The 15,417-nt window shown below is 35.8% G+C and overlaps 1 protein-coding gene across 1 annotated transcript; it reads left to right on the forward strand.

The window, feature by feature from the left end:
• The first annotated feature begins 6,164 nt into the window (after window positions 1-6,164).
• Window positions 6,165-14,916, forward strand: LOC137717562 (pleiotropic drug resistance protein 1-like). The gene is made up of 24 exons (XM_068456963.2): window positions 6,165-6,737; window positions 8,263-8,383; window positions 8,476-8,564; window positions 8,653-8,737; window positions 8,830-8,989; window positions 9,083-9,159; window positions 9,270-9,323; window positions 9,420-9,510; window positions 9,601-9,902; window positions 10,034-10,315; window positions 10,475-10,791; window positions 10,879-11,039; window positions 11,133-11,236; window positions 11,314-11,470; window positions 11,549-11,656; window positions 11,742-11,905; window positions 12,099-12,431; window positions 12,516-12,806; window positions 12,898-12,981; window positions 13,098-13,231; window positions 13,359-13,586; window positions 13,679-13,850; window positions 14,076-14,330; window positions 14,435-14,916. Exons 1-24 carry the CDS (start codon window positions 6,409-6,411, stop codon window positions 14,690-14,692), a joined length of 4,356 nt encoding a protein of 1,451 aa, XP_068313064.2. The 5' UTR covers window positions 6,165-6,408; the 3' UTR covers window positions 14,693-14,916.
• The last annotated feature ends 501 nt before the right edge of the window (window positions 14,917-15,417 follow it).

A 15,417-nucleotide genomic window follows, 5' to 3' on the forward strand; every position in this document is an offset into this window, starting at 1 on the left:
AATGGTTTTTTTATTTGTTTTATTGGTGTTCAATAAATTGTATTGGTGCCCAGTTAATCACAAATGCACAAAAAAGTATTTTTAAGAAATAAAGTTAGTTAACAGACATCAATATTGGTGGCTGATTTTTTTAGGCCATTGTAAAGCCACCAAAAAATAGTAAGAGTAGCAACTTTATATCTATGGCCACCATTTGCAAAGGGTGGGCAAAAAATGGTGTGTAATGAGCATAATTTTAGTAGTGTATGAATCGAGACTTACAAAGTAGACCGTTTGGATCTTTAAAATTCGATGTAGAGTGGACCCCTCACCTAATACCCATTTAAAAAAAAATGAGAATCCCTTTGCATAAAGGGCATGTGTGTGTGTGTGTATATATATATGACTGTTTATAAAATGCCTAAATTAAAAACAATATCCAATAGGCTACGGAGATTTTTTTTTTATGAGTTTGAAGATTTACAAAATGCTTAAATAATCTTTTATTTATCCATCTATTGAGAATGGGCAAACGTTTAAGTAAGCAATGACGTCAAGTATTGCTCAATCGCTTGTTGCTCAAGGAACTACTAAACAAAATCTTTAATTAAGCAACCGTTCTCTGTTAATTTAATTCAGACAATAACATACCGGAAAAAATAATGCACACAGGGAATTGAAAATGTTCAAGAGAGTGTTGGTGAAAGTAGGAATTTCCCCATAGCATCACCAACGGCCTTGCCAAAAGAGGTTGTTTTGGTTAATTTAACGCAAAAGGTAGCAAAACAGAGAAAAATAAGTTTCCAGCGTACTAGCTATCTGGCTAGCTATCATAGGTTTTGGAACATTGGTTCGCCAAAATTAGAGAGCATGAGAAGAAATTAACTGGCTAGCTAAACATTTAATATTATTATCATGTCCACTGTACGCGTTCCTATTCCAATCCTTGCATAGAGTTCTCGAACATATGACGGAGCAACGAGGTCTTAAGGCGGAGCAACGAGATCTGATGGTAGGGCAACAAATCAACGTGGCGGAGTGATGAGATCTGAATTCTAAGATTGCACACTGGTGGATGTGATGGCAACACGGAATTCTTCAACAGAGAGATAGGGAGACGGTCTGAGAAAGAAACCACACAGAGTATGAGAAAGCAAGTCTTGGTCTGTTCTGCTTCAGGTGGATTTCATTTTTCTTGGTGAAGCTGATGGACTTCTATGGCAGGAAAATTGAAATAGATGGGAAGCAATATTAAAATTACTTTGTAGCTTTTTCTTATTCCGAAATTTATAGCTTCAATCATCATGTGTTTCATAATTTTTCTTTAATACAACTATATATTTATACTAAAGAGTGCGACAATTTCTGTTAAGTTACATAATGACCAATTATTATAATTAGGTATCAAACTTGTCATATACAGGAGTCGAATATAAAACTTTTCATTTACAAATAAAGAGGAATATCATTATTTCAAAATATAAGTTTTGGGTGAAGTTGTTAAAATCCTCGTCATGGTGTGAGGAGGCCATATTGTTAATTAGGGGCGGGCAAACGGGTATAGGAACCGCGAGTCGGGATGGGTAATGACGGTTTAGGGTGGGTACGGGCTGGTTCCTACTTTTAAAAGAGAGAAACGGGGCGTGCCTTTGTGATTTTCGGCTCCGGCTGGTTCCTGAAGTATAGGATCCGCGGGTACCCGGACGGGCCCGTTTGTAGTTAGAATGGACGGATGAGATTGAAGAGATCATTTCTCCATCCAATCTGAATCATTGGTTTTAGGTTTGCTCGTCCTCAAACCTATCGAATTCAACTGTCACTCTCACTCTGTCGATCGAGTCTCTCTTGCCGTCTCCAGTGCGTTGTCCCCTTCTCTCCACCACCCCGACAGCACGACGGCCTAGGTGACCACCATCTTCTCGATTTGTCATCTCCTTCTCGCCATCTCGATTTGACATCCCAAGGACCAGACTTACAGAACCCAGCCACCCTACCACTATCTTCTCGATTTTTTACCTCTCCTTTGTCTTCTCGAGTACATCGTCCCTTCCCCTCATCGAGGAGGACGGAATTCAGATCCTGTAGGTTTACTCCAAGGAGATCAGCAAGCGCATGCTCGACACCGTCAAGTCCAGGAACGCTGTTGCTTCCGTTGCTCAAAACAGCGCCATGGAGTCTAAGACTGCGAGCTCTGCGATGGAATCTACTGCTGCTGCTGCCAGTGAGGATGCTAAGGCCGAAGAGTACTGATCTCTCCATGTGTGTTAGGTCACTTTAGCTTCGTATTAGGGCTTTCATATCGAGATCTATTCATATTTATCATGGATTTCTTGAGATGCTTATATACTTAATGACCTGCTAAATATTTGAACTTTGTTAATTTTGCTATGCGCTTCAATTTTCTGTGGATTGTATTATCTGGGTTTCTGTTGTGAGTATTGATCTACTAAGTCTTGATCTGCTTTGTTCGGAAATGTTTATGCTCAAGATTTTATGAGGAAGTGGGTGCATTTCGAATTGGAAAATTTTCAAAATCTTTCCTCTTCCATTATCTGGGTTTCCTATTGCATAATCTGCTGCACTAGTGAATTTGTGCAAATTCCAATATTTTTTTTTTTCAAAAAAAAAAAAAAAAAAAAAACCAAGGACCCTTAGACTCAGCTCGAACCGCCCCGTTTCAACCGAGCCAGGTAAGGTCCGGTTCCTATATAACAAAATGTAATCCCCGACTCGGCTTGGCCCGTCTCCTTTTCACCCGGGTCCAGTCCGGTCCCTTCAAATTTAGGCCCGGCCCGGCCCATGCCCACCCCTATTGTTAATGATATCATTTATATCAATAAATGTAAGTAGCTTTTAGCTTAAGAGCACATCCAATAGGGAGATGCAGATTTGAGATGCAAAATTCAAATTTTCACTCTATTTTATATTTTTGGGAAATGTAAATGAAAGTTTCCCTTTGATTGAGAGACCCCCAAAAGATGTAAGGCCATCCCCAACCGAAGGTCCAGAGGGCTGAAAATAGCCCGAAAACCGTCTCCAACCGAGGGCTAGGCCAGAGGGCTTGTGGGCCCCATAAAATCTGAAAGGGCCAAAGGGCCAAAGGGTTGGTCGTATGCAACCAGCCAGCTAGCCCGGGCTGGCTTCTATTTTTGCTTAAAACTGTCAGATTTCCTGTTAGATATAACCGATAGAATTAAGAGCAATAGTGTCGGTTATAACCGACACGAATAGTAGGGAAAATTTTAAATGTAACGGCTAGCTAATCGACACGAATAGTAGGGAAAATTTTTAATATAACGGCTAGCTGACGTTAGCAAGTCATTATTTTTTGAATTTTTTTTTTACAGTTTTTTTTATTTATTTTATTTACAAAATTTTTCCTATAACTTCTATTTTTTTCTATGACTTCCTATAACTTCTATTTTACAAAATTTGTTTCATTTTTTTTTAAATTCCATTTTTTCCTATAAATTCTATTTTACAAAATTTGTTTCATATATATTTTTTTAAATTCCATTTTTTCCTATAACTTCTATTTCACAAAATTTGTTTCATATATTTTTTTTATTCTTCTTTTTTCCTATAACTTCTATTTTACAAAATTTGTTTCTTATTTTTTTTTTAAATTCTATTTTTTTTCCTATAACTTCCCAAGCCATTATACAACATTAAATTAAATTAACTAACATGAAACAACATTAAATAACATTAAATAACATTAACGTTTGGCCCTATGACCGTTGGATTTGAATTTAAGTTGTAGTTTTTAAATAATAAATTATGTTTGACCCTATGGCCCTTTAACCCTCGGTTGGAGACAATTTTTTGTGACAAGGCTAAAACGAGCTCTATGGCCGTTTGGCCCTTGGTTGGAGATGGAGGCAAATATGGCCATGTACTATTCATGAAAATATTAATATCCTGGAGGGCCAAAGGGCTAAAACGAGCCCTCTGGTCAGCCCTCGGTTGGAGATGACCTAAAAAAACATGTAAATTAGGTTTTTATTTATATCTTCCGATGAAGAATAATATTTTATATCTCTCCTTTGAAAACTTTCCGACCAAACAAAAATGTAATACATATTTTAAGACATTTTGTATCTCTCGTTGGAATTGCTATGCTATCAAATTAAAATTTAACATTTTGGTACTCCTATATCATTCCCTCTGTTTACAAATGTAGGCATAATACCCACCACTCCTTGCCACTTGGGTGAACCCCAAGAAATTGTTCAGTAAGTTTTTAACGTATGCCAAAGAGTCAAGGACCATCACAGATTCTATTTATTTTGAAACAGGTGGAAGAGATTTTCTGTTCCATATTATGTTTTCCTCCTATTTTGAAACAGATGGAAAAGATTTTCAGTTCCATTTAATTTATTTTCTCTAAATGGGAATTATTCAACTTTCCTTTATTTTCTAGCACATGATGTGTAATTGAATTATTTTGATTTTCTTACTTCTCTTGCATTTAACTAACAAAAAAAGAATTAAAAATGATGTGGCTTTCACATTAAAATTTGTAATTCAATACCACAAAAGTCAAGTTTTAGATTGATTAGGAGGTTAGAGGAGTTGATCTCTTCTCTTACGATGAAATTACTCAAAATTATGGATTTTAGAGTACGTGCTATTTGCTAATTTATATCCTTGTTCAGTCACAAAGTGCTATTTGCTAATCTATGCGGCACCTTGACATGAATTTTAAATAGCTATTTTTAGAAGGATGTTCTAATTTATCTTTTTATTACAAATTATAGCATTAGCCGGTTAAATTGTTAAATGTTAGGAGTGGAAAACCAACTTTTAAATAGCTAATATCCTAATAAAGTTACCGTTTAATAATTGGTGGACATTTATTACCTCAAAAAGTAAAAATAAAAATAAAAATTGGGTGGACATTTATTTATGTGTCAAATTTTATTTATTTATTTTTTGGTCAATTGGATTTTATGGATACTACATGACACAATTTTTGCGTATGCACTTGCCTCATCCCTGTGAAGTGCTTAAAACCTATATTCCAAACGTTTTGCAGCTTGATATGTGGATCGAAGCATGCCTGGGAGATGGTCAAAGTTTGATTGTTTTCCAAGAGATAGGAACAAACTTCCACTTTCCGGGAAATTAGAAGACCGCCATAAACTTTTGTTAAAGGAGTGGAAACCCTTTTTGGGGCTTTGAGTGTCTGCCAAGAAATATTGACTAAATAATAGGAAGAGAAATGCTAAGAAGACGCTTTCTAAGTGAGACTCTTCATGGATTATCTGATACCTCATAGTTTAACGTTAATTTTTGTGTCAACTTTATAAAACATTGTACAAAAAACATGAAGGGTTGAAAGTTCATGAAGAGTTCCACTTTTAAGAAAATCTCCTTAGCATTTCTCATAATATATAAGAAATAGGTGGCATAAGATTTACAGTCTCTAACCTAGGTCTAAGTTGACAATAAAATTTGGGGAATTATTATTAGCACTCAAAACTTTTTATAATTAGAAAGAAAAATACTCACAAAGATTGTAGAATGAGATTTTTTGAATACTAATAGTAGTTCCTTAAAACTTATTCTGTTTAGTGCTGTCTGGGAATTAGTGTGAAGAAGAAACAATACTTGGGGCACAATCATTTCTAATGTTTTTGTTTGGTGGACAGTATCTTTCCTCTTCCTTACGTACTGATTATTTTTCTTATTAATTCTCATTGGTTATTAAAAAAAGTCGGCTAGTCATAGTATATATATTAGGTCTGGATTCTTGGACAGCTCAAGTAAAATGCCACTTCATTAATGATTTTAAAACTCCATTGTAAAGGGTTCTCAAAGAAATAAATGGCCCATCATCTTATACATTTAACCAATTTAATTAGAACAATGTACTCTCATGTTCATACACAATTTAAAACTCACTCCTCATAATTTAAATAAATTCAATGTAAAATATTACTTGTGTATAAAACACAAGCACCGATATTAATATTTCGCAACCGAAATCCAATTAAAGTAACTTCCACCCATTTTGTTGAATAATCTTTCCACAACTTCTATTTTTTCAAGTTGAGCCATATATATATATGAGGTATGCTCTTACATCATATTACAACAACAATGTAAAGTACTATACACGTTGACTATTCATTTAGTTTGTGTATACTGCTAAAGCTATATAAATACCCTTCTCTCAGTTCAACCTCAAAAATTCAAAAAGCCCCCACAAAATCCTCTCAATGCAGGAACACAGAAACCTGCTTCATGCATTATTAATGTTAACTCTGCAGTCTGTCCATCCATAAATATTCAGTCCCATCTGGGATACCGAGCTGCTTTCTTCTCAGAAATCCACGAATACGTTTTTTTTGCATGAGATTTACACAAGGCCTTGTGGGTTGTTGTGCTTGATTGTATTGGAAGTGAAAAAAGAAAGTAGTAAAAATGGATAATGGTAGTGGTGATATAGTTAGAGTGAGTAGTGCTCGTTTGAGCAGTTCTAATATTTGGAGGAACAGCACCATGGATGTTTTCTCCAAGTCTTCACGCGATGAAGATGATGAGGAAGCTCTGAAATGGGCAGCCATTGAGAAGCTGCCTACTTATTTGCGCATTCGGCGCGGAATTCTCACCGAGGAAGAAGGCAAAGGAAGAGAGATTGACATCAAGAATCTTGGGTTGCTTGAAAGAAAGAATGTGTTGGAGAGGCTGGTGAAAACTGCAGAAGAAGACAATGAGAAGTTCTTGTTGAAGCTCAAGGACCGGATTAATCGGTAAGTTTTGCATCTTAATTAACTTTGTATTGTGAAAGTCAAGAAAAGAAAATAGAATTATAGAGTCAAGGCAGTGTACCCGTTCTTATGAATGGGAGTAGTTTAAAATATTGTTTTTTTCAAAAAAACAAAAAAAAAAACAAAAAGAGAAACAAGATAGGACTTTTGTGCAATAAAGGATGGTTTAGATTTAGCTCCTTATAACCGTTGAACTCTAGACATAAACCCACCTATATTAAAACATCTAAATAAAACCCAAATTTTGAATTTGATGCCATGTAAGATAAAAGATGTCCATACATTTAAATTTATTTACAACACCATGCCACCAACATTAATATGGCTATTACGGTTTTTTTGTAGACTTTTAATTTATTGTCTTTTGTTTGTCAACAACATTCAATTAGTTTAAGTTTTTTTTTTTTTTTTTTTTTTTGCTTTTAATTTAAAAAAAAAAAAATTCTTTTCTTCTTTTATGTGAAATCGCCTAATCCAAATCTAATTAGCTCAATATACATTCTATTGAAAAAGTAGATACATTAACTTGTGAAAAAAAAAATAAAAAAAAAAGGTAAAAATAAACTAGTAGATACATTGTTTCTTGTAAAAACTAAACAATTAGTTACATTATTTTCATAAAAAAAAAAACAATATGTAAATTTTTTTTTTAATTACACAATAGGTACACACTTTTCGTAAAAATTAAATAATAGGTACTTTATTTTTGGAAAAAAAAAAAAAAAAAACTAGTAGAAACATTATTTCTTTTAAAAATTAAACAATGAATTTATAAGGTAAATTAGTTTGCATGTATTTTGCATATATGGGTTTGTTATTATGTAGGTAAATTATTTTTCATGTATTTTACATATATTGGGTATATTATTTTTCTTTTTTTAAGGAATCTAACATTTTAAAATTTTAATATAGTAGGTGCACTATTTGAATCAAATGTTTTTTTTTTTTGTAGGTAAATTATTTTGCATGAATTTTACATATATTAGGCATATATATATAGGTGGGTATGTGTGTGTGAAATAATTTACCTACATTAATATGTAAAATATAATTTTATTGACTTAATTAAGCATGTATAATAACATATATTAGACATGTTTTATGTTATTATATATTAGGCAATGAATTTATAACATTAATGTTTTTTTTTTTTTTTGTAAAATCATTAATTCTCTCTTACCATCCATCTGCATGACATTAATTATGTACATCAAACATTCAAAGAGGGTTTATAAATAAAAGAAAATTATTCAAATAGGGGTATTTTAGGCATGCGAAATTTTTTTAATGTGTGAAGTCAAACATAATTAATGAATTTGCTGATGTGGAATCTAGTCAATGGGTTTTATTCAAGAAAAAAAACTTATGTCAGGTTTTATGTAGAGAAAATTAAGTTTTAGGGGCTAAAGTCATATTTTTAGTAGATTTTAATAGCTTTTCTAAAGAAATTTGTGGTCAGATTTTTGTTTTGGAAAAAAATTGATGCATGTGGTTTGGTTTGTCTCAGGGTTGGACTTGATATGCCAACAATTGAAGTGCGTTATGAGCATTTAAATGTTGAAGCAGAAGCTTATGTGGGAGGCAGGGCCTTACCTACAATATTCAATTTTGTTGCTAATATTTTGGAGGTAATTCAACAATTCCTTCTTTCTTTAAAATCATGCAATTGCAACAATTTATACTTTTGAAACTTAATGTGGATGACATTTTCTGTTTGAAGGGGTGCCTGAATTTTGTTCACATTCTTCCAAGTAGAAAGCATCCGCTACCAATCCTTGCTAATGTTAGTGGAATTATCAAGCCTAGAAGGTAACGGGATTGGACTAAATACTGGTGTAAATCATCACACACTCCTTTTAACTGTCCACTTCTGATTTTTCGGATTCGGCTTCTGCAGAATGACACTGCTTTTAGGACCCCCAGGCTCTGGGAAAACCACATTACTATTGGCTTTGGCTGGAAAACTTGCTAAAGATCTAAAAGTAGGGATATAAGATTTCCAACCCTGTGTCCAACCCTTATTAACATAGTTGTTTCACCTCATGATTTGATAAAATTGTTCATAAACTTGTAGTTTTCTGGGAGAGTAGCATATAACGGACATGGGATGGAAGAGTTTGTGCCAGAGAGGACCTCGGCTTATATTAGTCAGCATGATCTCCACATAGGGGAAATGACAGTGAGAGAAACATTGGCTTTTTCGGCAAGATGTCAAGGGGTCGGACCACGTTATGGCAAGTTGAAACCCCAAAACATTTGACATTTGTGGTTTAAACTGAAGTATTCTCATGAATCTGAAACTAATTTTTCATTTGTAAAATTTTCAGAAATGTTGGCAGAATTATCAAGGAGAGAAAAGGAAGCAAATATCATGCCAGATCCTGATCTAGATATCTACATGAAGGTAAACTTAATATCCACAGAACTTTCTGTTTATAACATATTTCAGATAATGCAAAAGTGTTGTTGAAAAAATCCGTTTCAATATCTTGAAATGCTTTTCAACTTTTGCAGGCAGCATCGCTGGAAGGACAGGAGACCAGTGTAGTTACAGATTATATACTCAAGGTGGATTCGTTTTCCTTCTAAGTTTAAGCTCAAATTAGATAAATGTATCAGATTTTGGGACCATTTTTCTTTCAGATGCTAACAAAAACTTTGCAGGTTTTGGGACTTGAGGTTTGCGCAGACATCATGGTGGGGGACGAAATGGTACGAGGTATTTCTGGCGGACAAAAGAAGCGAGTCACAACAGGTAAACCGTTGATTACCATACTGCCGTAACTAATGTTGGACATACTTTCTTTGCCTATTGGTTATTGAAAATTCTGATCCATAACTGCAGGGGAGATGCTGGTTGGACCGGCAAGAGCACTTTTTATGGATGAGATATCAACTGGTTTAGACAGTTCAACAACATTTCAGATAGTGAAATCACTCAGAGAATCCATTCACATCCTCAGTGGAACTGCTGTTATCTCTCTTCTCCAACCGGCACCAGAAACCTACGACCTATTTGATGACATAATTGTGCTGTCTGATGGGCAAGTCGTGTACCAAGGCCCCCGCGAAAATGTGATCGAGTTCTTTGAGCACATGGGATTCAAATGTCCAGAGAGGAAAGGAGTAGCTGACTTCTTACAAGAAGTAAGAATTTGCACTCCTATTGTTGTGTTACCACTTTCTCGTTCTTCAGAGAGGTCCTTTTTCCTAACCTTATGTTTTTTTTTTTTTTTTTTTTTTTTTTTTTTTTTTTTCCCTCGCCTGCTGTATTATAGGTAACATCAAGGAAAGATCAGGAGCAGTACTGGGCGGATAAAGAAGAGCCATATAATTTTATATCTTCCAAGGAATTTGCTGAAGCATTTCAGTCATTTCATATTGGTCGAAAACTTGGTGATGAGCTTTCTACTCCATTTGACAAGTCCAAGGGTCACCCTGCAGCCTTAACAACTCAGACGTATGGTGTTAGCAAGAAGGAATTGCTTAAAGCTTGCATTGATAGAGAATTTTTGCTTATGAAGAGGAATTCGTTCGTCTACATTTTCAAGATGACTCAGGTAAGTGGTGTTTAATGTAAATTGGAATCATACTGTGGATTTCTATAATTTGTTGGAAAATAATTCGAAAAAAGTGCTAACACTATTTGAAAAGAAGATTTGTTCAGCGAAGCTCAATGAGTACTAGGCATATTGATTTCTTGTGGTTTTTGGTTTCAGCTCATTATATTGGCTTTTATATCAATGACCCTATTTCTCCGGACTGAGATGCATAAGAATACAGTTGACGATGGGGGTATTTTCATGGGTGATATGTTCTTTACAGTGATCGTAGTTATGTTTAATGGGTTCTCAGAGCTTGCCATGACTATCATGAAACTTCCTGTATTTTTCAAGCAAAGGGACCTTCTCTTCTATCCTGCTTGGGCATACTCTTTACCGACATGGATCCTTAAGATCCCTATCAGCTTCGTAGAAGTTGCCGTTTGGGTGGTCATGACGTACTATGTAATTGGTTTTGATCCAAACATCGAAAGGTGAGAAAGAAAACATCATACACACTACAAATCCTATTTATAATTCACATGTGGTTTCAGAATCTGATGACGTCTCTCAAATGGCAGGTTTTTTAGACAATATCTTTTACTCCTATTGCTTAACCAGATGGCATCAGGACTATTCCGATTTATGGGGGCATTAGGGAGGAATATCATTGTTGCAAACACATTCGGGTCTTTCGCGTTGCTTGCAGTACTAGTTTTGGGTGGCTTTGTCTTGTCTCGAGGTGAACTATGCATGGAAACAATATAATCTAAGTAATAAGAAAAATAATCACATTTCTTTTGGCTGATGGTTTTAAATATGTCTTTTGAATCAGACAACGTGAAGAAGTGGTGGATATGGGGTTATTGGGCCTCACCGATGATGTATGGCCAAAACGCCATAGCTGTCAATGAATTTCTCGGAGACAGTTGGAGCATTGTAAGTGGAAACATTAGTGTTTCAGGATTTTATTTTGAAAGCATTAGCTGATACATATGGATATATTTGTGTTCTAGGTTCCTCCTAATTCAACAGAATCGTTAGGAGTTATGGTCTTGAAGTCTCGCGGGGTTTTCATAGAACCATATTGGTACTGGATTGGAGTAGGAGCTACAGTCGGATATATTTTTCTATTCAATTTCTTCTATACTTTGGCCTTGAAGTTTCTCAATCGTAAGTATCTGTGCACATATGTTTTTTGGTATTTCCATATGAGCATTATAACTAATGACCCGAACAACTATTTTGCAGCATTTGGGAAGCCGCAAGCAGTACTATCCAAAGAGGCCTTGGCTGAGAAACTTACTGATAAAGCTGGAGATTCTGTTGAGCTATCATCAAGAGGGAAGAACTCTTCTGGTGAGTCGAAAAGTTCCCAAGATTAAGTCTCCCTTGTAGCTTGCATATTTCGATCTATAACATGATTTCTTGGTTAACAATGCAGACCCAAGGAACGAAAGTCGAAGAAGTGTATCATCAAGAACACTGTCTGCAAGAGTGGGTAGCATTACTGAAGCCAATCAAAACAAGAAGCGAGGAATGGTTCTTCCTTTCGAACCTCTTTGGATTACTTTTGATGAAATCAAATATGCCGTTGACATGCCCCAGGTATTTTTCAGTTTTATGTAAGCGAAAACAATGTTTGAGATTTCAGGCTTGAAGAGCTTTTCTGAAGAAAATTCCCATTTTGTTTTGGTTATTCACGAATTCGGTTTGAGATTCAGGCAACAATGCTTCTCTTTACTTCTCTACAAGTAGCACTGAATACATCTTTAACCTCAAATTTATAACATGGCTTCAGGAAATGAAAAATCAAGGGGTAACTGAGGATCGGCTACCACTTCTGAAGGGTGTGACTGGTGCTTTTAGGCCAGGAGTCTTAACAGCTCTGATGGGTATTAGTGGCGCTGGAAAGACTACTCTAATGGATGTGTTGGCAGGGAGGAAAACGGGTGGATTTATCGAAGGAAACATCACAATATCTGGGTATCCTAAAAAGCAAGAAACATTTGCTCGCATATCAGGATATTGTGAGCAAACCGACATACACTCTCCTCATGTAACAGTTTATGAGTCTTTGGTTTACTCTGCATCCCTCCGGTTGCCTCCTGAGGTTGATTCCACTACCAGAAAGGTAAAGCATATGACAGTAAGGTCGCATATTTGTCAATTTAGTGTGGTCTGTTTAGTCAAGTTGTTGACTAAAAATTGTTTGCAGATGTTTATTGAGGAAGTCATGGATCTTGTGGAACTGACCTCCATAAGAGAAGCGCTTGTTGGATTGCCTGGAGTGAATGGTCTCTCAACTGAGCAGCGTAAGAGGCTAACGATTGCAGTAGAGCTTGTTGCCAATCCATCCATAATATTCATGGACGAGCCAACCTCTGGCCTTGATGCCAGGGCAGCTGCAATTGTAATGAGAACAGTGAGGAATACAGTGGACACTGGGCGAACTGTAGTCTGCACCATCCATCAGCCAAGCATTGACATATTTGATTCTTTCGATGAGGCAAGACACTCTTTATGCTTTAGAATTAAAAAAAAAAATGAATGTGCTACTTAATATTACCATAACTGATCAATTCAATCTCGCACTGCAGCTGTTTCTTTTGAAAAGGGGAGGTGAAGAAATATATGTTGGCCCTTTAGGCCGTCATTCTGCACATTTGATCAAGTACTTTGAGGTAAGGCTTATAAAAGCATGTTTCCAATATCTGTTTAACATGTTTACGAATTCGCACTCTCTCAAACGTTGTCATACCTAATTGTATTTACTGACATGGTTTTTGTTTTAACAAAGGATATTGATGGAGTTCCTAAAATTAAGGATGGTTACAATCCTGCAACTTGGATGTTAGAGATTACTGCAGCAGCACAAGAAGCAGTTCTTGGTGTCAACTTCACGGATATATACAGGAACTCAGAACTATACAGGTAGGGTTCCGCTGAAGTTTCTAATTCTAATTCTAAATGCCCCTAAAACCTGGAAGTTGAAGAATTTTCTAGTTGAATTTTAGCACATTTGGTTTTGTAACTACTAATAACATCTTGAATGGTTCAGGAGAAACAAGGCCATGATCAAGGAGCTAAGTACTCCTCCAGCTGGTTCAAAAGACTTGTACTTCCCTACTCAGTACTCTCAGTCTTTCTTCAGCCAGTGCATGGCCTGTCTATGGAAACAACATTTATCATACTGGCGAAACCCGCCATACAGTGCAGTGAGACTCTTGTTCACAATTTTCATAGCTTTAATGTTTGGGACAATATTCTGGGATCTGGGCTCGAAAAGGTAAATGGCACCCCAAGTTTAAAACATACAACAAAACAGTGTGAAAATGGAAACTTTAGTCCTTAATTTGACAATAATTATTGAAAATGCAGGAGAAACCAACAAGATCTTTTCAATGCAATGGGTTCCATTTATGCTGCTGTTCTCTTCATTGGGTATCAAAATTCCTCATCAGTACAGCCGGTTGTGGCTATTGAGAGGACAGTCTTTTACAGAGAAAGGGCAGCTGGAATGTACTCGGCATTGCCGTATGCCTTTGGACAGGTATTTCTCTCATTAAGGTTGCCTTTCTAAAGGGTAGATGATCCAATCAAACTGTGATTCTTCTTTATTGAAATGTTCAGAATTTCAAAAAGAACAAATTATTGAAGCATGTTTCAGTCTACTTGGTTACTCTTACCCATGAAGTTGTATAAACATGAATTTTATTAGTTTTTGTTGAATTCGGCCATGATGGTATGGATCTCACCAAATTCCTATGATTTGCAGGTAGTGATTGAGCTCCCGTATATTTTTGTTCAGACAATCATATATGGAGTTATTGTATACACAATGATCGGATTTGAGTGGACAGTCAGCAAGTTCCTTTGGTACATCTTCTTCATGTACTTCACTTTCTTATACTTCACGTTCTATGGTATGATGACCGTAGCCGTGACTCCCAATCATAACATTGGTGCCATAGTCGCCTCTGCCTTCTATGCAATATGGAATCTCTTCTCAGGATTCATCGTTCCTAGAACGGTAAGTTCCTATAGCTCTTATGTATGTCTGGTTTGTGTTTAGGAAACTTCCTTGTATCACGATGAACCATTACTTACAATGTACTAAATTTGTTTCTATCACAGAGAATGCCAATTTGGTGGAGATGGTACTACTGGATTTGCCCGGTCTCATACACGTTATACGGATTGATTACTTCGCAGTTTGGAGACATAAAAGACAAATTTGATTCAGGTGAAAGTGTGGAACACTTTGTGAGGAATTACTTTGGGTATAGACGGGACCTTTTGGGTGTAGTTGCAGCTGTGCACGTTGGCATTTGTGTGCTCTTTGGGTTCACTTTTGCCTTCTCAATCAAGGCATTTAATTTCCAAAAGAGATGAGAGGATACTGAAGAAAACATAAAAAGCCAATAACATGTCCTTGGTTTTTACGGAATTCCAAGATATTTGTAAGTATGCATAATATACATGTTATAGGGTACGCCAAAGCCGACTCCATATGTATGGAATTTGATCTGAATTTTGTAATTGCATTTTAATTCAACATGTAAATTTCGTTTCTGTGTTAATAAATGTCTTTGGGCCCAATAGGGTCTTGTATCTCACCTATGTGTAAATTAGGAGTAGTAATTTTTGCACTCTTCTTTTCTCTTTATGCTTTCCTCTAGATTGAACAAATTAAAGGAGTGTCAAGGGGACAAAAAAATGGAGGACTGCAGAAAGAGAAAACGAAAGTGTGGAATCACTATCCCATTGTCCTTAAAAGACTGTTTCGTACCCGTTTTGGTCTATTACGGATGAATAAGATTTTAATTATGTTGTCAGTCAAGTGAATTTAAAAGACAAAATTGATAATTGAAGAAAGTTGAGGTTCAACTTTAAAATTAACATCGGCAATATGTGGAGTAGCTCAAGTACTTCCCATATAAGGTTTATTCTTTTTCTGATATAGGATTCATACGCTCAACACGCTCTCTTATGTGTGATAAATTTTCAAGTCTAACTTGTGAACAACACAAATCAGGTGACATAAAGCACGTGTGGCCATTAGGCTTCACATTTGGGATAACATGCTCTGATAGATGAAGAAATTTGAGGTTTCATCA

This window comes from Pyrus communis, chromosome 8 (genome assembly GCF_041283825.1).
Source record: "Pyrus communis isolate YQ-2024b chromosome 8, ASM4128382v1, whole genome shotgun sequence".
NCBI lineage: Eukaryota > Viridiplantae > Streptophyta > Magnoliopsida > Rosales > Rosaceae > Pyrus > Pyrus communis.

What these genes read in the sequence shown, in the direction of transcription:
- LOC137717562 (XM_068456963.2), top strand. Translation starts at nt 6,409, where the DNA reads ATGGATAATGGTAGTGGTGATATAGTTAGAGTGAGTAGTGCTCGTTTG. An exon ending in TTACAGATTATATACTCAAG is followed by an intron (nt 9,324 to 9,419) that starts GTGGATTCGTTT and finishes AAAACTTTGCAG; the next exon opens with GTTTTGGGACTTGAGGTTTG. An exon ending in TGGGATCTGGGCTCGAAAAG is followed by an intron (nt 13,587 to 13,678) that starts GTAAATGGCACC and finishes TTGAAAATGCAG; the next exon opens with GAGAAACCAACAAGATCTTT.